Source organism: Nansenia antarctica (assembly GCF_963989245.1).
Source record: "Nansenia antarctica genome assembly, chromosome: 1".
In the NCBI taxonomy this organism is placed as follows: domain Eukaryota; kingdom Metazoa; phylum Chordata; class Actinopteri; order Argentiniformes; family Microstomatidae; genus Nansenia; species Nansenia antarctica.
The window spans coordinates 55,592,077-55,615,413 of NC_137674.1; the positions used below are offsets into that span (position 1 = coordinate 55,592,077).

The 23,337-nt window shown below is 42.7% G+C and overlaps 1 protein-coding gene across 1 annotated transcript in view; it reads right to left on the reverse strand.

The window, feature by feature from the left end:
- The window catches only part of prima1 (proline rich membrane anchor 1), a gene marked incomplete at both ends in the record, with an annotated part of 69,128 nt that extends 47,405 nt beyond the window's left edge, over positions 1 to 21,723 (reverse strand). Inside the window, 2 exons of the mRNA XM_080531391.1 lie at positions 19,387 to 19,537; positions 21,631 to 21,723. Coding sequence (XP_080387517.1) covers positions 19,387 to 19,537; positions 21,631 to 21,723 — 244 coding nt within the window. The remainder of the gene's footprint in view (positions 1 to 19,386; positions 19,538 to 21,630) is intronic.
- Between the last annotated feature and the right edge of the window lie 1,614 nt (positions 21,724 to 23,337).

Here is a 23,337-nt window from a genome sequence, read left to right on the forward strand (position 1 = left end):
GAAGAACAGGAATAGGGAGAAAGCACTTTGTGATATTAGTCAGTAGAGGGTTTGTCAGTAGAGAGGTAGAGAGCTAATGGACAGACAGAAGTTGGAATTGCGAAGTGCACTCAAAGTAGAGAAATATGACAAGAGAACAATCAAAATGGAAGAGAAGAGAAGATTCTTAGTATTCTTAGTGCCCTGGCCATCCTCTCAGGCCTTCCTCGATGGACGTCCACAGATAGACTACCTTGTCTTGTTGTCACAAGTCTTTGTGTCAGGAGTCTGTCACAGAGGCTGTCGCTCTCTGATCGTCCAGATATAATGGAGGTTCAGTAATTGCTGAAGACTAGCAGGCTTGCAGCCCCTCCCACTAAGGATCACTAATGGCGCTTTTCCAACAGACCCGAACCGGGCCGCATTTGTATCCGAGCCGTGCCGTGCCGTGCCGTACTTTGAGAAACGCTTCTCCATTGTACTGAGCGACCCGGGACAAGGAGGAGTTACGTGTCATAAGATTCCCCCCCCCCCCGCTATACAGATCAGCGGGGGGGAAATGCGTGAGCATTTACGTTGAGCACTGTGCTTTTTTTTTGGTGAACTACCGTAATAAGCCTACAAAAGTTCAACTTCAAAAAGTGCAACTTCTCTGCTTTCAGAATCTGTTTGAATGTTTTAGATTGGGCATATAGTTCATGAATTACGGTAGTTTGAAGGCACGTTGTGGAATCCTCTGTAGACAGCTCCGGTTTCGGAGCAAGACTATCGGCATTAGTCAAATACAAGCTCACATCAAGTCATCCGCTCACTGCTCTAGATCAAAAATGGCACATCCATCAATAATATTACACAATAACAACTGCTCTGATTAGATTGCTTAGATTGTTTAATACATCAAAGGGGGGAAAAGTGAGATGAACTCGCGAGTATCATGCTCCATTGAACGGAAAGTCCTATCTATCCCATTCAAAGTGTTTTAGTCTTCCCCCTTTCCACTGGTAATAAGGAATTGGCAAGAATAGATCGATATAAATAGATCAACATAATGCAGCACTATCATGCACAGATCAGCCTTAAAACATGTAACGTTAGATATATAACGGTGCGACGTATTTCTACGGAAAGGCTGACTGACGCGGGGCTCAGTCAATCTCCGCGTTCGTTATAGATATGCTTGCAGCAGCGGGTGAACTCCCGGTTCATTGAGTTTACGGTTAAAAGCATAACTTCTCGGGGTGTCAGCGCGGTGGTTAATAGCTCAAAATGACCGTATACCGATGGTGAAGTTAGCAAAGGAGTATTGTGATTGTACCACCTCCATAGCCGGTGTTATTCACGGGCAAAGACGGTGCATAATAGCGATTTTTGTGTTATGCTTGTTGTAAATAAAAGTTCTATGATGCATTGAAATGACATTAAACTAAGATAATACGATACGATGGTCAGCATAATTTTTTTAATCTTTATTAATAAGCTATTACAGAAACTGTAGTGACATTTTCCAAGAGCAAATGTGGTATTTAAAGATGGCGGTTAGAGGTGTACAGTGAACACAAACGATGACGATGTTGTGACGATTTCCATTGACCAATTAACGGTGTGCAGCGTCACACGTCACACGCAGCCTGGCAAAAAGGTTCTGGGTCTCAAAAAGGTTCCTGGTATCGAAGGGTAGCTAAAGAAGCGACCCGAACCGACCCGAACCGACCCAGGCCGACAAATGGAAAAGCGCCAAAGAAGCAGGCCAGCCCGGGCTAACCCGGGTCAGCCCTCTAGTGGAAAAGCCCCATTACTAACCCTAACCCTAACCATAAATGTATAACTGTTTCAAACTGGTTTCATGAACATGACAATGAGTTCAGGGTTCTTCATTGGCCTTCCCACTCACTTGATCTGGATCCAACGGAACACCTTTGGGATGTCGTAGAACGAGAGATTCACAGCTTGAAAGTGCACCTGAAAAATGCAGGAATTGAGTGATACAATCATGTATTCATGGACCAGAATCTCCAACATCTTGTGGAATCAATGCTACAAAGAATTGAGGCTGTTTTGAGAGCAAAGGGAATCCCCTACCCCGTATTAGTATAGTGCTCCTAATAAAATCCTCAGTGAGTGTAGGTCTACCAAATATACCAGATCACCCAATCCCAAATGCTTGCCTTAACCATTGGGGTGCTGTAAAAACATCCTATCAGTGGTTGAGAGTAGGGCTGGGTATCGCCACTGATTTCCCAAAACGATTCGATTCCGATTCACCAGCTCAGTGAGCTCACGATTCGATTCGATTCACGATTCGATTCGATTCGATTCGATTCCGATTCGATCTAGTTAAAATATAATTGTTTTGCTTGAATATGAAAGAGATTCTCAGAATTAATGCTATAAATGGTTCAAGGAACCCTATAACATGTAGCATTGTTAAACATATCAATGAATTGACTCCAAAGCAGTTACATGAATGTACTTTTTATTTACATATGACTTTGCTTTTGTCCAGCTCATCTCTATCGTCACATTTTTAAAATCCAAAATGCACCCAGACATCTGACTTTAAGCCTGGTGGTGACTTGAGTGTCCCTGCTATCGCCATGTTTTTAGATTTTAGTGTTGAGACCTCACGTTGCGTGAGATATGATCAATTATTGTAGCACGAGATCTCGTTGCGGGTTGAAGCTGCAAGCAAAAAATAAATAAAAATAAAAATAAAAAAATCGATCTCGGGATTTAGGAATCGATAATCGCTCATTTTAATGAAGATCGATTCTGAATCGGGAAATCGATTTTTTTAACCCAGCCCTAGTTGAGAGCAACCCCTTCCAATGCCCTGTTCTATTGTCTGCACTTATAATGTTGAGGTCTCTGGTGTGCGCCAGCACACTACCTCATGCTCATTTTGCGCTCTTTGTGTATGAAAGTGTGGAAACTCAGACGGCAGACTTCAGTATGGACAAATGGGACAGGGCATAGGATTCAGATTCAATTTAATTGTCATTGACAGACGTAGTACAAAGACAACATCTAACCAATAGTATGCAATAGTGCACAGTGCAAAAGCCATAACAATATGAACAGATATACAGTATGTACAATGTGACATACACAGACGAACAGGGCGAAGATATGTCCAGTTAAGATATGTGAAGTATGGTTATGTACAGAACAAGGGCAATGGATAAATGGGACCAGGCATAGGACAGAGCTCGAAGGACTGAGGCCACTTCCACAGCTAGCCGCAGAGAACGGAGGGAGAATGATGCAGATCGTGCAAAGGCGGGGGAGTGGGATCGAGCAAACAATTAAACATGAGATATTGCCATCAACCAACCAATAAAAACCAGCGTCCTCCAGAGCTATGGCTGGCAGGGGCAGCAGGAGGGATCCAGAGCACAAGCTCAGTGAAATCCCTGGCCCACCACTTAAATCCTGCTGTAATTAAAGTGAAAGTCCTGGAGCGGGGACAGACCAGAGCACTGCTTACTAAAGAGACTCCTACGGCTGCTTTGAGCTATTTAACAGAAGAGAAGAAGTGAGTTGCTAACTAGATACTGATGTGTCAGTGTTGTGTTTATCCCTGTATGATTATAGACGTATTATTAGATTCAACTTTATTGTCATTGCAGAGTACAAGTACCAGACAACGAAATGCAGTTAACCAGAAGTGCAAATAGTGATATAAAACATGATAGTGATACAAAACATGATAGTGATAGTGATATAAAACATGATGGTGATAGTGATCGTGATAGGTACAGTATGGTACAGGCTGATTTCAGATATGTGTGTACTTTATGAACTACCCAGAGCTTCTGAAGGGGAATGGAGCTGCGTTTACTTCATCCCCCATCTGTCTGGGTTCGCAGTACACACATGCATGATATGCGCGCGCACACACACACACACGCATGCATACACACACACCACGCACGCACGCACGCACGCACGCACGCACACACACACACACACACACACACACACACACACACACACACACACACAGCTGAGGGTCTTTCAGTCTGCCCAGAGTTCCTGAGGCCTGAGAGCAATGACTAAGACATGACAGGGAGGAAATCGGGGCAGCAGGTGGGGGATGAGTTAAGAGAATGAAAGGATAGAGCAAGAGAGAGAGAGATGAGTTGAGAGAATGAAAGGACAGACCAAGAGGGAGAGATGAGATGAGATGAGACAGGCATTTCTGTTGCTGGTGCCGTGGAGCCGTAAATCAACCCAGATACATCTCCAGTGTGAGAAGATTCAGGGCTTCACTTCTAGTCTGCTAGCACTAATGTTATGCATTACTCAAGCTCCACAATAGTATATAGTGGAAACAATGAGAGTTTTAACTAAAGAAGATTAGATTAGATTAGACTAGATTCAACTTTATTGTCATTGCAAGTACCAGACAACAAAATGCAGATATAGCGATGGTAAACGTCATGCATGGCGCACCCTTCACTCCCTTTAAAGGTCACTCTCGTTTGCTTAACCCATACACCATTTACTGATGCAATCGCACAACTTCTCACCAATAACTGTCTATTATTTAATTACTAATGATGTCATCTTGGATAACCTAGACTTCTATAGTCTTTTGAGCCCAGGATTAATATACAGTGCCCTGCGTAAGTAATGGAACAGTAAAGTACGATGCTACATATTGCACAAGCAAAAGTAATGCAACGTGCTACTAAACTAGTGTGCAACATCCTGCTAATGCTTAGTTTTTCGAGAATTAATGAGAAAATGTTTCTCTTCATTACTTGAAGTGACAGCTGTACACAGAAGACACACAGTCACCACCTGTTTGAGGCAGAGAGAAAGAGAGAGAGGCAAACTGATGTCATGAACCACTAAACTATCTTACTGTTCTACACCTTAAGGTTTATTATGCATTTATGTAACCACACGCTGGAGATACACTATATGGACAAAAGTATGTGGACACAATTATCGTCTGGGGCTGTTTTCATGGTTTGTGCTAGGCCTCTTAGTTCCAGTGAAGGGAAATCCTGATCCTACAGCATACAATGCAATTCTAGAGAATTGTATGCTTCCAACTTTGTGGCAACAGTTTAGGGACGGCCCTTTCCAGTTTCAGCATGACAATGCCCCCATACACAACGTGAGGTCCATAATGATATGGTTTGCTGAGTTTGGTCTGGGAGAACTTGACTGGCCTTCACACAGAGCTCTGACCTCATCCCCATCGAACACCTTTGGGATGAATTGGAACGCCGACTACAAGCCAGTCCTTCTCACCCAACATCAGTGCCCGACCTCCTTAATCCTCTTGTGGCTGAATGGGAGCAAATCCCTGCAACCATATTCTAAAATCTAGTAGAAAGTCTTCCCAGAAGAGTGGAAGCTGTTATAGCAGCAAAGGTGGGACCAACTCCATATTAATACGTATGGTTTTGGAATGAGCAACATTGGAATGAACATGGAACGAGTTCAACAAGCACATCATTATGGGTGTGATGTTTGGGTGTCCCAATATTTTTGTCCATATAGTGTATGTACACTTTGCTTTCAGTGGTTTTGAGTCTTCTCATTAGTGTATGTTCAGGACATTTCCTACACACAACCAAACACTTCAGTTGTGTGGGCCGCATCGTCAACATACAGGCTTGGAGAGAGAATGGTGGGCCACCGTCACTTCACTGAACACTCTGCCGCTGCAGACACCGTGTCTGACTTACACCGTTGCATAATCGTCTCTGAGGCGTTTAAGTGCTGCGTTATAGCGTTCCACGTTATCTCTTTTTGCTAACGCAAGACCATTTTCCACTTCTTACTGCACAACTTTCCACTTTGCTGCTGGTGAGGGTCCGGTATCCATCTTACATATGATCGAATAATTCAACAAGGAAGAGTGACTGGGGGGTGGGGGGTTGGACTGGGTTCAGCAATCAGTTACAGTGATGGAAACGGAGAATATCAGATCAGCATCCGGCACTCTCTGCAAACACTGAAGACTTCCAATTGAATTTCCATTCACACAAAGAAAGACAGCGGGGCATTGGACTGACTTTGTGAAGAGACAGCTGAGGAAAACCACCCCCCCCCCCCAGCAGTTTAGTTTGTTGGCATACAATGCCCATTTTGTTTTGGCCATAAGTAAATACTTCCTACCCAAGAAGGGGTTTTGTAATTTGTCTGAATTAGCATTAAACAGGCGTATGAAGGCTCACAAACTCGCAGCCCTGAGGACACACACACACACACGTTCTCACTCTTTCACTCATACACACACACACACACATTCTCTCAGTCACTCACTCTCTCTTTCTCTCCTCTCTAAGTTTGACTGACAGGAGGGGGAGTCAAGCTGACAGGCCTCCAGGGGAGAAAGCTGACAAGTTAAGAAGAGCACTTGTCATATCAAAGCAGTGCACGTCACTCCTTAACTTAACTTAAGTACACACATCTCAAATCTCCTCATTCCTACCATGGGATGAAGGTGTTTCAGGTTTCAGCTGGGTCTGAGACTAATTGAAAATAAACAAGGACATTACATGTACATTTTCAACACTCCTTTATTTGGAGAAGTGTACAACAAACCCGCAAGGAACGGATGGGATAAATATAGAAAGCCTACATATCTGGAACAGACCAAACTTTCATCTTGGAATTGCTGGAAAGATGAGACAGTTTTTCAGATGAATGCAGTTTTTTTCAGGAAAAGAACACCTTGGATGAATTAAGGCTGTCTAATCTGTTCTATTAATAACCACTTTAAAATCCCTGACTTAATCTTCCCATTAAATCTTTCGTAATAGATACTTTATATGCTCAGTCTTAGAAGCACCCCATACAGATGCCGTCAGTAAAACTGGTCCTGGAGTGTTGGTTTTTGTTCCAGCCAAATGCTTAAGCAAATAATGGTATTGATGAGTAATTGATGAGACTGCTGGGATCTCCTGCTTAATTACACAAGCTTTAGCACCTCAACTTGCAATCTCAACGTGCTGGTGTGAATCGGGATTGGGACACACGTTTTTATTATTTAATTGTTGTTGCTGATTTTGCTAATGCCTTCCCCGACAACTTATTCTAACCTTAACCACTCTGCACTAAAGCCTAATACTGCCTAACCTTAAACACTCTGGACTAAAGCCTAATACTGCCTAACCTTAACCACTCTGCACTACATTTACATTTACATTTTTGGCATTTAGCAGACGCCTTATTCCAAAGCGACTTACAATCAATACATTTGAATGCTAAGCATGTGAATCATCAGTCCACCATTCGTGGCAGGAAGAGTAATCTAGCTCAGGCCCGGGGCCACTGATAGAAGGAGAAACCTTCTTATACCACCTTCTTCTAAAACCTTTATTTTTTTATTTTTTTATTTTTTATACTGGAGGAACAGAGAAGCAGTACAAAGGGGCGATAGAAGTTCTTAGGGACACAGTAGAGGGGAAAGCGGACGTCTTTAGGAGACGTAGTGCTGAGGGGCAGAAGATGTCTCAGGAAGAGCAGTTAAGGTGTAACCTGAAGAGGTGGGTCTTCAGTCTACGACGACTGCTGTGCAGAGGTGGTGGGGCACTAAAGCCTAATACTGCCTAACCTTAACCACTCTGGACTAAAGCCTAATACTGCCTAACCTTAACCACTCTGCACTAACGCCTAATACTGCCTAACCTTAACCACTCTGCACTAACGCCTAATACTGCCTAACCTTAACCACTCTGCACTAACGCCTAATACTGCCTAACCTTAACCACTCTGCACTAACGCCTAATACTGCCTAACGGCCAAGCTCCACCGGCTGCGTCGCGTCAACTCGTCATCGACGTTGCGTCAACTCTCCGTTGTCCAAGCTCCACCTGCAGCGTTGCGTCAATGTTGCGTCAACGTCAACGTTCTACTCTAGCTCCACTGGCATTTTCTGTATACAGGAGTAATTTCACCCTTGACTGCAATATGTCCACAACAATAACAACATCATACAGAACATTTTCCAATCAGGGTAATATTTTATCTACATATTCCCAAATAGATAGTTGTTAGTTCATTAGATGTTCAACTGTCAACAACATTTCAACTAACTAACCTAACTTGTGATGTGTAGCTTATCTTATAATAAATATTATTATCGTATTATATCTTACCTGATAATCCAAGTGTGGACCCGATCTCACCCCATGCTCGGTCCTTCACCTGGGCATCATGGTACAATCTATCATTTGTCGCATATAAAAAAAAAAAATCTCGACCTCAAGGATGAGCCGTTCGTCGTCCATTACTGCAACAAGAGGTGCGGTGATTGACACAGGTGCGGTGATTGACGCCCCACGTGGGGCATCTCATTGTGACGTCTGCGTCCATCCACCGTCAAAAATCAAACTTTTTGGAAAGTCTACTTTGGACGCAGCCATCGGACGCAACGCTGACGCGACGTACCGCAGCAGGTGGAGCACCTTTCATTGATTACAATGCATTTGATCCCAATTCCGGACGCAACGCACATTTGACGCAACGCTCGATGGCCACTCTGCACTTATGCCTAATACTGCCTAACCATCATGCTAGTCAGAATTCACCTACCTAACTGTAATCACTCAAAGTTAAAGCCTATTGTGGCCTGGGGTGGTCCAGTGGACCAGTGCACACATATGTGACACGGTTTCATTAAAAGGTCCGCATCTCGGCAATTGTGAAAGCTCGCAATCGAGCAAAACAAGTCTTGTTGTGAAAAAATGTGTTTTCCGGTTTTTGGCATAGGATGAAAATTGAAGCGATGAAGAACCCACTCAATATCATATCCAACAGTTTTACATTCACTAAATACCTACAGTTAGTTAGCAAAGTCGGGTGGGGGGTATTAGTGTGGCAGTGTGTGTAGCCACGCCCACCCCAGCTGTATGTAAGGAGCAATGTGTGAGTGTGGACCTATTTGTTGACAAGATGGAGGCTCAAGCTCTCGCTAATGCTATCCAAGCCCGGATTATCCATATATTGCATCGGGTGAACGCCCTGGGGCACCAGCCAATGGGGGGGCACCAAATTATTCGGACAATGAATATGAATAGACCTTTAAAATATTTTTAAAATATAGGCTATATTTACTGGAAGACATCCACACAGGTACAAAACTAACGGTTATATTTAGGCTATCATGTATAAAAAGATAAATAATTGCGAGTTCGGTGTAAGTGCCCCCCCCCCCCAGTCACAGACAAGTGCGCGATGACGCAGTGCCGCCAAACTATCAACTATCAACGAAGAAATCAAAATGTACAGGCGACAACTGAGTGGCTCTGCCAAGCGAAAAATTAAGCAAGGCAAAGACTCCAGACATACGGCCACTCTTCACTCTTCGGACATTTTTTATTTCACCTAGGCCTAAAATTAGCACCGAAGTTAACATTGGGGGGGGGGCAGCAGAGCGAGCCCATTCACAGCCACACTGGAGCAAGTCTTGCTGAATGTGTAGTAAGAATGGTTCATGTTATGACCTGGGGTTAGACTTGTCGAATTGCCGGGGACAAAGTTACGACAACGCCAGTAACATGTCGGGTAAATATAACGGCCTCCAGGCGCATCTTAAAAAAGCAAACCCCCTGATTCATTACGTGCCCTGTGCTGGACATTCCCTTAATGTTGTCGGTGTAAACAGCATTAATAGCTGTAAGGATGCGAGTGATTTCTTTGACCTACTTCAGTCATTGTATGCGTTTTGTGCAGCATCCCCTCACCGATGGAGCCGGATATTTAAAAATAAGGATGTGAACATCAGCAGGACTCTAAAACCACTGTCCAGTACTAGATGGAGTTGTAGGACTGACTCTACCAAAGCGTTGAGAGAGAACTATAGTGCAATAAGAGAGGCCTGATAATAATAAGATTCCCTGCTGGCAATTGAATCCGAGTTGGTCAAAGAGATGGACTTTGAGGATTTAGTAAACGACACATCAAGTCTGGTCACCCTAGGGCACCCTAGGGGGTTAATCCGGGCCTGATGCTATCAACAGAATTTCAAAAGTACGGTAGGCAGAAATATCGACAGTGGGCAATTAATGAACTCCTTCATATTGGACTATACATAATGGGAACTCCGAACGTGAACTCCGAACTCCGAATCTGACGATGACGAAGAAGACAACGGAATTTCAGACATTGATCTCCACATCAGTTCACTTTCATGGGACAGTCGTCTGCAGACAGACCTTCTGCTGTGTTCTTGGGTAAGTTTTAGTGAGTTGTGTGTATGTGTTGTATACTAGGATTTTGTGTTGTGTTGTTTACTTAGGATAGCTAAACAGTTATTTGTTGTTTTGTGAGTAAGGTAGATAGCGCCTTTGTTAGCATCAGTTATCAGACCACTGAAACTGCTCACCACAATTATGCCACCCCTCTCCAAAACTAATGAGATGGTGGGAGGAAGAAATACGTTGTCAAAGATAAAACATAACGAATAAATACATTTGTTGCAGACCTACTAAACATGCAACATACTGTACAGTATGTTTCATGCACCATTTTAGTGTGTTTGTGTGTACCAGCTAGCCAAACAAGTGTTAGCTTGTTAGCTAGCTAGCTAGCTTTGTTAGAGATGTAATAGATTATAGAAAAAGTTAATGCTTTTGTAATGAACGGTAATGTTATGTGGAATCAAAAATAATGATTAATTCATTGATATGTAGATTTGCTGTAGAATAAACCTTTTTCTATTTTATGAAGATAGTAGTAGGCTATTTCGTAAAAGTGGTGTTGGTAACAGTGGGCAATCATTTTAAATGTACTGTCTTCTTTTTTTATTACAGCTTTGATGCCAAGATGGGATGGGAAGGAACTACACCGAAGTCCCACTAGATGCTTTATGGACTATAATGATAAATGCATGTGCACACGGACAACATTATTATTTTTTACCATTCTATTATTGTATTGCTCAATTGTATCTTGCCTAATTTTTTCCATTGCCATGAATTTTACTCTGTTGTACTTGTAATGGGATGTAATAAAGTTTTGGCACACATGGCAATAAAAAATCATGAATCTTGAATTATTATTATTATTATTATTATTATTATTATTATTATTTAGCAATTTAAACATCAGCCCTGCGATTTTGTTACCTGAGGGTTAGCTGACAACCCCACTGACAGATTACAGGTAGGTAATGACATGTAGTGTAATGGGGGAGTGGTTGTCTTGAGGGAGTGATTAGGGTGGAGTTAATCAGCTATTGTTCCCACCCATTACCTCTATGAAAAAACTCTGTGAAGACCTAGTTTTCTCAAAATCGTAATTTGGAGGGTATCACCATTAAAATATCCATGACTTCTTCAACTTGTTTCAGATTTCAATGTATGACACATCATTTTAAAGCTTACAATCTACCCTTTCATAATCTGGAAACAACTGAAAAATTAGTTTGCCCTACTTGCGGACTTTTTAACCATGCCCTGTCATGCCATGTCGGCATGGGTTTGAATCCGGCCCATGCCCTCTCTCCCTTCTTCTCCTTACTTTCCTGTCTGTCTTCACTATGTCTGTCCAATAAAATGAAAAATATGAGCGAGACTGCCCCACTCAGAAAAAATAAAATGTAAAAGTTAAAGCCTACTATTCGTAGCTTTTCATACAAGCCAGGTTGTAAGATTTCCTATGAATTGGGCGTCGTTCTGCTTTTTGTATTAATTCATACAAATTAAGCTTGAGGTCCTCTTGTGTTTTACTGCAAGGTCAGAACAAATGCCTGTACAAACTGTAGCTCTGCACAATAGATATATTATCTGGCTATACCAGGGTTGACCACGTGTAGTGCTGTAAGATACATCAAAAACTAGAGATAGGTAGCATGAGAGTTACTGTACGTGAATTGCAAGATATGTGTGACTTTGAACCCATACTGATGAGATCACCATTCAGTATCATGTTGTCATGTTCCCTTAGTCAACACTATCAATTTATTATGCAAAAGGCAATTCCAGAGTCCAGAACTACTTATCTCATATAAGAGATAGATTAGAGATTAGACATTAACTGAGTGGTTAAGGTTAGGGTAAATTGTCAGGGGAAGGCATTAGCAAACATACCAAAAGCAACAAGAATTAGCACCAAAAAGAAATAGGTCCCAAACACGATTCAACCGGGGCCCACCCGCTGTGCCGACGGACCACGATGCAGACGGTTTGTTAGCGGATTTCTGCGAGAGCTGACAAGACGGTACATGTGGGAAAACTAGGGTTAGGGTTAGGTGCTAGGGTGCTACGGTTAAGGTTAGGGTTGGGGTTAGGGGTAGGGTTAAGGATAGGATTAGGGTTAGGGTTAGACATGCCAGCATGTACCAAGTCGACGTAGCACCTAACCCTAACCGTAGTTTTCCCACATGTACCGTCTTCCCACATGTACCGTAACAGAGAAGCGGAAAGCATTCACATGCAGGGAGGGCTGTCGGCACAACGGTCCGTCTGCATATTGATGTCCATTTAACCAGCAACGTTGTTGAAAAGTTATCTCAATCCAATTAGAGAGTTGAAGATATATCCCAAACTGACACAGGTTGTAAAGATTAAACTGTTACAAGGTCAAATGGACCTTAATGTGTTAAGGACATGCTGTTTAAAACATAAAGCCCTTGGGTTGTCCAGCTGTTCCCTTTGCTCCTCCACGATCTACTGCACATCTATACAACTTCCTCTGAAGTTGAAAACACTCAGTCTGTCAGTGACAAATTAGTTTGTTAAGGTTTGATCGTGGGCAGTGACGTAGTTAGCCCTGGACATCCAGGGCTCTGGCCCCGAATGTTTTCTGAATAGTCCATTAAAAAAGTTTTTTTAAAAGTTGCCATCTACCGCATCGCCATTTATTTAGCGCATCGCTGTCAATTTAGCGCAAGCCCCCACTATTCAACCAAAAACTCTGCTAACACCCCCCCTCACCCCACGTCGATGATAAGCACCCAATGTTTCAAGATCCTAACAATGCCTGGCCTGGACTGATCCTGGGCTGTTTCAGCTGGTGGCTAGAAACACAGCAACACCAGCCCCCCTTTGCTCAGTGGTTTTGCTATGCTTACGCCTTGCGATCACAGTTGCTGCCTCACTGCTTTCACAGCGCCAGGAGAGGAGGGAGGACGGTGGGAGACGAGGTGGCCGCTGTGCGTAGACGTGGCCGCGTTTGTCTGAGCCGAAGCGCTGGTGAGGTTTCCGTGGTCACCCAAGGGGATGCACTCATTCCACAGCCAGGACGCTAGACAGTGCGCATGACAAGACACATTCCTCCAAGTTAGCGGGCCACACTGGACTGTACTGTACTGAAAGTCACTTTGGATGTTAAAATTCTCACTGCAGCCTGAACCAAACTTCAGTTGTAATCCTCTGTTTTGGGAATGTCTGTAGGATTGAATACAATCAGGGCTAAGTCGCCTGGTCGGTTGATGTTAAAACCTTCCCTTCTTTTCTTTCAAGTGCTTCTTTTTTCTATGGTGCCTTTCTCTTTTAAATCTTGTATTACTCTCTCATTGCAGACAGGTGCAAGAGTCCTCATTGTCCATCTCAACATTTTCATCTATATTTTTTTTTGACTGATGTTTTCACACCCAGAAAAGCCTCCTGGTTCCATTCATGAAGTTAAAAAGTAGCACTCAGTCTTGTTGTGTATACCACTTAAATGATCATACTCTGACCCCTAAATACATCCCACGAGTGGTACTGATACTGTAGTCATACAGTGGTGGTGAGGAGGAGAGTTTTCAATGTTTCTCAATGGGTTAATAGAACCTTGTTTGTTTACAATAAGTGATGTGGTCTCCCCTCAAAGTCATAGACTTGGCTAGGTCAACAGCATAAAATAAGGTTGTCTTCTTTATGAATGAGAGAAAGAAAGACAGAAGATAAATGATGAAATCACTCTTGTTGCTGAGTTGAGGAAGCACTATCAATGAAAACCCTTGCATCCCACTCAGTGGCTTGTTTGCTTTCTCTCTTCATCACTCAAGGTTTAAATAACAGAACAACAACAAAAAGATTGATCGTGATTGAATGACCGTGCTACCTTCATCGTGCCGTACACTCGGGAGTCGGGACATATTGATCTACTGTCCCTCAGTGAATGAGACCAACCGGAGACGGGAGTGACAGACTGAAGATATAAACCACTAGTAATAAACGGGATGGACCTCCATGTCACTGATAACAGCCACATACTTTATGGTTATGGCTACAATTCAAAGGGGCTTACAGTTAAGAAATTAAAACGGTTTCAGAACCAAAGCAATTTGCTAATCTGTTGACTGGCCAACACTGGTCCTCGTTGGACCAAACAGAGCTAGGGGCATAGATAGAGGGTGGGATTTTTACTCACCCAAGTGCTTTAGTTGGTTAGAAAACTTGGTGGGTGGCTAGCATAATCCAAGTTAAAACTTCCTTTGAAAGACCAGCTGTGGAAATTCAAACAGCCTTGTTTACTAGGCTTGAAGCACCGGGCTTTGACCACTAGCTGGGCACACTGGCACCACTGTTGAGAAGCAGCTAGCAAAGCCCCAAGCCATGCTCACATGAAGGATACGATCTCCACGTGGCAGCACACCATCATAAAGCAAGCTTTGAGTGTAAAAAGGTAGCATGTTATATAATGTCATCCTTAAAATTAATAAATAAAGTTGTATTGTATTGTAAATATCTCTACTACCCATCCATGCGCTGAAATGTGGCAGTTTGCCCACCCTACCAGACACTTGGTACCGTGCCTAGGAAATATTTGAGGGGATACACTATCCACACTCTGTAACGTCATTCCCAGCAGCACACAGTGTCCCTGCTGTGGCCAGGCTGAGACAGCCCTGGTGGCTGCTGCGTTCTGCTTGCGTCATCCAGCTTGGGGGGCCATAGTAGCTTTAAGCTATTGATACATCCCCACCTGTTTTCAGAAGCTCTGTTCAGCACACATCACATGAGAGTGCAACCTGCCCCATGTGCACAGTCAAACTGACACAAAGGAATACAACTACTTTAGAGAACATTAGCATATGTGCCTATGGCTGAGATTGCAACAGGGTATTTTAGGCATCCTGTTGTGAGATTTCTTCTTCTTGTTGGGATCAAAATATGCTATGTATGAGTGGCAAGCTAGAATACAGAGCTCCTAGCTTCACTTCAGACGTCCTCTGTGATTCCTATTCAGCGTGTAAAGGGATAGTTCACTCAAATCTACATGATCACCCATATACTGTATTTATTCCAGTACAACAAGACACTGTTTAAGTTTATATCCCAGTTATTTAGCAACTTGCATTGTATTGCAATGTACTGAGATATAATTTTAGGCTACAAATGTGACAGGGTCTGATGAAAAGGTTTTTACATTTTTTCAGTTTGTTCCAGATTATGAAAGGGTAGATTGTAAGCTTTCAAATTATGTGTCATACATTGAAATCTGAAACAAGTTGAAGAAGTGCATATTTCAATGTTGATACCCCCAAAATCAACAAACCGAGAAGTTCTGCCTCAAAGTATTCTCAGCCACTTTTCACAGGTAGGTAATGGGTGGGTATAAAGCTGGTTAACTCCACCCCAACCACTCTCCCATTACACTACTTAAATGGCTAAATAATAATAATAATACATCCCTGTTATGTATGTGGGACTGCACCTTTAAGAGACACCGGAAGTTAGTGGAGTTACCCCCGGTTGACACGTGTTGTTGGTGTGCAAGATGGCGATGTGAGGAGATAATAAAGTGACGACTGTTATCCAAGGTGCGGACAGTCATTAATCATAACAATCCCATTATACAAGAGAGTAACATTTTTATGGCTTCAGTTTCAGTCGACATTGCAGCAGCAAGAGAAAACAAAATGGCAATGGAAAAAATTAGGCAAGATACAATTGAGCAATACAATAATAGAATGGTAAAAAATACTAATATTGTGTCCGTGTGTATGCATTTATCATTATAGTCCATAAAGCATCTAGTGGGACATCTGTGTAGTTCCTTCCCATCCGGGCATCAAAGCTGTAATAAAAATAGAAGACAGTACATTTAAAATTATTGCCCACTGTTACCAGCACACCATTTTTACAAAATACTACTATGTTGATAAAATAAAATTGCTAATACAATGACAATGACAAATACCTGAAGTGCTGGTGACTCACATCAAGGTCTCATCTCGCAGAACCTCTCACTTTCGTCAATCTGTAACACAAATTTCAGATCAGAGGGGACACTTCTATCGTGTAGGCTTGCATGCTTTCCATAGACTCTCATGAACATAGAGTACTGTACTTCATCCTGTACTGTAAGAAGTAGGCTAGTGAAATCATTTCAATCCACAGTATTATTCTACAGTAAATCTACAAATGAATGAATGAATAATTATTTTTGATTCCACACAACATTACCGTTCATTACAAAAGCATTTACCTTTTCAATACTCTATTATATCTCTAACAAAGCTAAATAGATAGATAACAAGCTAACACTTGTTTGGCTAGCATAGTAAACACACACACACACACACACACACACACACACACACACACACACACACACACAACATAACGTCAGCTAACAAAACAAGCTTCTAACAAAGCTAGCTAGCTAGCAAGCTAACAAGCTAACACCTGTGTGGCTAGCCTAGTAAACATTCACTTACACACAGTGAGTAATAACGCATGTAATTCACTATATAGTTAACAAACTAACGTTTGGCTATGGCATGTAACTCACTCTTGGTGTGTCGGCAACAAACATACAAACTTGTTTGGTTAGCCTACTGAACATACACACATCTTAGTAGCATGTAACTCACTTACCCAATAACCAAGCACAAGGTGTATCGACAGACCACAGTCCCGTGAATAGTATGTTGATCGACAAAACTTTCTCTGTGGATATAGTCATTGATGGCAGCGTCCTCTCTTGTCAACAAACAGACACACACGCACATGGCTATTTATGAGGGTGTGGGGTGTGGCCGAAAGAGAAGTGATTACATCCCCAACACAAATAGGATTAATACACCCCACCCAAGTTTGCTAACAAAGTGTAGGTATTTAGTGAATGTAAAACTGTTGGTTATGATATCGAGTGGGTTCTTCATCACTTCAATTTTCGTCCTATGCCAAAAACTGGAAAACACTTTTTTTCACAACAAGACTTGTTTGGCTCGATTGCGAGGTTTCACAATTCCCGATATACAGACCTTTTCACCAAGCCGTGACACAAATAGTGTGTTGGTTGCAACAAAGTTCAAGTAGTTTCTGTCACAACATGAATTTGACCCAATAGAAAACACACAAAAAACACTCAACAACTGGGTTGATGATAGCACTTAACTAGGTAGAAGTATGCCATGTGGTACAACACAGGGGCTCATCTAGATGTTGTTGATTTTTTTATTTGAACTAGTACACCTTCTTTTCAACATAACTTATTATTCAAACAGGGATAATTGCAGGACTGTGGGCAGGAGAGGGACTACCTACGGACCTTTGGGGACAGAGCCTTCAGCGTGGCTGGAACTCCCTCCCCATCGTGATCCGCAACACCCCCACCCTGGACTCCTTCAAATCAGCCCTTAAAAGCCATCTGTTCACCAAGGCCTTTGGCCCCTAGTTACTGTTTCTGTTTTGCTTTGTTTGTTTTCTGTTTTGTCTGTCTGACCATTCCCCTTTAGAATTGTAAAGCGCCCTTGGGTTTTTGAAAGGTGCTATAGAAATCGAAGTTATTATTATTATTATTATTATTATTATTATTTAGACCATCAGACATTATTGAGATATAAATATATAAAAACAGTTACTCTATTCTCGTTTATTTTATTTTTTAAGTGTATGTTTTTAGGACATTTCTGCTTTATTGGGATAGAGACAGTAGAGATTGACAGGAAGGATGGTTGAGAGAGAGGAGAGATGACATGCAGGATATGTCTATGGGCGGAATTGAACCTAAGATTACATGGCTGCCTTAGTGTGATACGCCACCAAGCGCCCCCATGTTTTTTATTGGTTTAACAATGAACATTATGTTATGACCTTTGTAATGATGCAGTATTACGTGCCCTAACTAGTCAGGCTATTTAAATAGGTAAATCGCATTTATTGGGGGAACGACTGGGAGTACAAATGTACGGAGACCCTTAGGGGATGTGAGGGGAAAAAAGAAACCTGTGTGAGATTTGCTTTTCCGCTCACAGTTACTGTGAGGGAAACAAATAAATTGCATGAATCACCCACCATCTGTTACCGACCCAGCCGTGTGCTTGAGTGAGAGTAGGCCTACATGTTTCATGCCACAGATATTGAGTGATGACAGTCAGTGTAAAAGTGTCCAGATAAACTCAGGATTACAGCATAACAGTCTTATAAGGCAGTGAATTGTGAACATCACCACAGTCTCGCTAGTATCCTTCATCAGCAGAGCGGTCCCGACTGCTAAGGCTAGTTACCAGCTACAAGCCTGGCTAAATTTGTCTAAAGAAACCAATGTACTCCCAACTATGGTTCGGGGCCAATAAGCTGGAAAGGTAACATTACCTGTCCCATAAGGGTCTCCACATTAGACAAATGTAAAAAAAAAATACTCACTATTATGATCGCTCGGTCACCCACTTATGCCATTGACATCGTCTTCCTCGTTGTCTTCCATGGGTATTGCGTATATAATTTAATTTTATAATTATATAACGCTATATTACGCATATAATGCTATATTGCGTATATAACGCTATATTGCGTATAAAACTGTGGTCTAGCAGCACCTGCTGCTGGGATGACCAAATTGCAGCAATCATTTCATGGGCAATTTGTAACTGTTTTAACTGTTTTTTTCTTGTACAATTTCTCCTAGAAGGCTTAGGCGGGTTAAAGGCTTGGGGCCGCCTAAGCCTTTTCAATGCAGGAAAAACCCTCACTTTGCGGGAGCGGGTTAGAGGAGTATACAATCTTGCGGGAGTGGGATGAAGAATTCAGTCCCACACAGACCTCCAGAACAGGCCATCAATCACGTTCAGCATCCAATTGCTGAGGAGTGGGGTGGGGAGCTTACTTGCAAACCAATTAGGAAAATGGCTTGTTTTTCTGATAGGTCAGCCTTATTGCTTGTGTGATTATCATTGGTATGTTGAGACAGCCAAAAGGTCAAATCAACACAGCGCTCAAAGCAAACAAAAGACCACTTTGTTGCAAATGACCTCAACCAGCACTGATGATACAATACCAACACAATCCCAGCTCTGCACGGTTAGGCAACAGAACAACAAGGCCTCTTATACTGTATATCCAGGTAAGCCAAGGTTGTTGGACTTTTACACCAAAAGTAAAACCACACTGGCGAAATTGGGTCGCAATACTAACACAAGGCTACAGAACAACTAGCAACATTCTCCACAGTTGCTGATCTGTTGAATTTGGCGTGGGGGTAGATTGAAAAAGGTCCTGTACTTACCGGTGAAGACCAGCAGTCTGGGGGGGGGCGGGGGTGGGGGCGGGGGGGGCAGTGGAGGGTACGGTCTACATTGGCACGCAAGCTGGCAACTCTCTCCCACCTGCTCCACGGCTGTCCGTGCGCATGACTTCTGGAGCTCTCCCTGAGCAATCTACACAGAGGGGGAACCAGAGAAAGAGAGAGAGAGAGTGAGAGATTAGATTAGATTCAACTTTATTGTCATTGACATTGAGTACAAGTACAAAGACAACGAAACACAGTTCGGCATCTACCCAGATGTGCAGTGCAATAGTGCATAATGCAAAAGCCATACATGTATGGGACAGTATACAGTATTACAGTGTAAGTAAATTAATATAAAGTCAGTATACGTGCAATTAATATGAATATTTTTTTTTAAATATGAGCATGAATATCAATATGATATGTACAGTAAATATATATGTACAGTGTGATATGTACAGGCAAGGGCGAGGATATGTACAATTAAGATATGTGCAGTATGATATGTACAGAACAATGGAAATGGATATCAATACAATATATACAGTTAGGGTATATACACAGTGTGCAAAACAGCAGTGGTGCAAAAGCCCTGAGTGGTGTTGGGGGGGGGGGTGTGCAATGTTTCTCCTGTTGGGGGTGGAGGGGGCTGGGTGGGGGGGTAGAGGTATAGATAGAGAGATAGAGAGAAAGAAAGAGAGGCGGGGGAAAAGGGAGATTAAAAGAGAGGGACAACCAGCGGGGAGAGTTGGGAAAATATGATGGAGGAGGAAAATATCACAACTCAGTGCTAGTTCTCTCAATATGGACGACGTATAGGCTAATAAATACGATACAAACATCATACTGTTCTCTGATTTTGGATGTTCCTTTCGATAACAACATCTGCCAAATGACCAGATGAGTGTATCATTAGCATTCTGGCTTGTGGAGGACTCAAAAGGGAAAGGGTGGATGGGAGGAGGAGGAGGAGGAGGAGGAGCTCTGACTGGAACCCTCCTGGCTGAGGGCGTTTCATTAGTCTCCCACCAGGCTGCTGTGGGAGGTCCATCCAGCCATGTGGCCTGCTTTCTATCACAGATGCAGCGAATCACTGCCTCCTGCACCTGAACTCTATAGGCTGTGATCAAAGTCTCTGGATCTGTCACATCATTACACACACACACACACACACACGCACACACACAATCTCACTCACAAACACACTCGTGCCGACACCCCCTCTCTCTTGTCCCACTCTAACGGTCGAGATGAGTTTCCCACCCACTTACGAGAAGGGTGGGGGAGAAAAAAAGCAAAGGGCTCTTGTAAGAGCAATGCCCACCCACTGAGTTAACCCCCCCCCCTCCCCGAGTTGAACCCTGATCCTGCCTCCCCCAGCGGTGAGCCTGGTGGGCAGCTCCAGCCTCCCTGGAATGGAAAGCTCAGGGGCTCTAGATGGAGTAGAGGTGGGTAGCACACGCTGGGACACTTGAAGCTGAAGCTGAAGCTCCTGCACCCACGCCTCTGAAGCCGTGGCTGTGGTGAGTATACTGCAGTGGCAAAGCGAATTAGCTCTCTCCACTCATCCAAATGAAACTATTACCACCCTACCCCCCTCCCCCCCCCCCGCATCAATGTTAGATGCATACACAAGATGTATGCATTCTTTTGGATTTTGGGATTATGATTAAAGAATGGAAAACGTGTTTGCTAGCACGTACTAACACTTTGGTTTGCTTGTAGAACGTACACAGCATGCATGATGACATGGAGGAATAATAATGTTGACATAACCCACATGGCCTATCATGATCTACATCTTTCACTTTGTCAAGTATGTTCTCCTAATCTCCCTTCTCAACTTTCAACCCCCCTTTCTCTTTCACTCACTCACTCACTCTCTCTGTCTCTCTCTCACAGGCACACACTCGCACACACACACATGCATGCACTGTCATTTACGTACACATGTTAGACATAGTCTACACACAGACACACAAAAATCTCGAAGTCAGTTGCACTAACAATATAATTGACATGAATTACTTAAAGATTCTCAGATCTGAAAGGATCTACTTCTACTACTGATCTAGTGTAACTTCAATACTGATCCAGCGTCACTACAATACCTGATTTCACAGTAGCCTATACCGATACGCGCTTACCATCATGAGTACCACACAAAACCTTTCCAATATGCAAGTGGTCTGGAAATGGACAATAAAGGAATGGACAACAATTCGTATCACAAGAACCCACCTGAAACAAAAGTAAAAATGATGTAAGAAAGCAGTGTCCAAAAACTAAAGGCGAAAAACCTAAAATGAGCGGCAATATCTCTCGGACCAGCATTACAGCCCTTTACGCATGGGACGCATACAAGTAGTTTATTTTCAAGAACTTAATCCAATCTTTCGGCGTTGACAACAAAATCGGACGTTTCCAAAAAAGGTTTCTGCCACATTCTTCTAGGCTACTGTTTTCACAGTCGTTGGTGGCAGGAGAGAACATAAGAAAACATCCGTCCTGCATTCACAAACCTATAGTTAATTTAATAACTAGAAAGTTGAGACCACCTACAAATGGTGCGTCGTTTTTTGGATGGAAACCACAGATAAAGTATAGTCCAAAGTTCTCTGATATGAATAAGTGGGCAGTGATATTTTAGGTGGGAGTAACAGATTTGGATTCATCCCTCTCCTAACATCAACTCGAATGTACGGCAAAGAGGACGCTACCAAAGTTAGAAGTGATGGAGCTATTAACGCACGTAGTTTATCCCCTATTTTTTTCCTCTGAATCAGCTAAACGTTCCTCCTCGATTTTTGTCGTGGTCTATCAAGGCAAAATGTGCGGACGCATCTTCATTAGGCAGCGAGTTGACTTCCTCCACGTCAGTCTACTTGAAGAAAAGCGCATGAGGCAAAAAAAAAAAACTACAACATTGGTCCGGCGCGCAAATGCGATGCTGAAAACAACAACCTCATCCCTAAAGTAGTCCTGTTTGTTATAATGACATGAAATAGATATTCACTCTTGGCAAAGTGCGAAAGAATATGTTGAATGAATGGTGTGGAGACGAGCGTCGCGGTGCGAGTATCAGTATCCACTCCACGGTTGTTGTCATTATGGGCTTCTGCGATTGCTTAGGTAGGTCACAGTGTAATTCAGTCAGCGAACACACACACTCAACGAATTGAAAGAGACAGGCTGAAAGAGGTGTGAAGTGAGGAGGATACTGTATGACCACTTTTGTTGATGGTGGGTGAGTCGGGGTTTCGTGAAGTCACAGCAGACGATGACTGTCCATCAGCACCATAGCAGGCAATGAGCTTTGAGCTTCAACGCTTTCTGATGTGCGCTTTGCTGGTTCCGTTTTAGCCTATTTGCTCTCACAGGTTGATGTGTATTTTTTAAATGAAGTCTGGAGGTAGGCTATTGCATGAAACATGCATGTATTGTAGTTCTGTAGCCTACCATTGAACTTGATGATGGCAGAGAGAACAAGAAAACACGTTGCATAACTATCAGCCACTCGTGCAATTTAAAAGGCACCACAGTCAACTGTGAGTTGTGTTTCCTCAAAATGTAAGTACTGCTGAGACTGGAGGAGAGGCGGAGCGGAATTAGCGGCGGATTGAGGCTAGACGCCTGGCTTGAGGTTGGTCAGAATTGTCACACTCTCAGTCAGAGGGGAATATAAATGCATTATTTAAAAGATTAGATTGTTCTCTGCAGTTTAATGTCATTAAATCCTAAAGTAGCCTACTCTCCTCAAAGTGAATGAAAATAATACTTGTTGGTTGAAGAGGATATTGACACCATACTCTCCGACTCCTTAATATTCCCTTTTCACTTCCCCAAAATTGAATTGTACATAAAAATTGAATCCTGTCTGCTCTGTAAGTTGAAGTGTACATAAAACAGTGGCAATTTGCACAAAACTGTTTCATCTCAAAATAAATT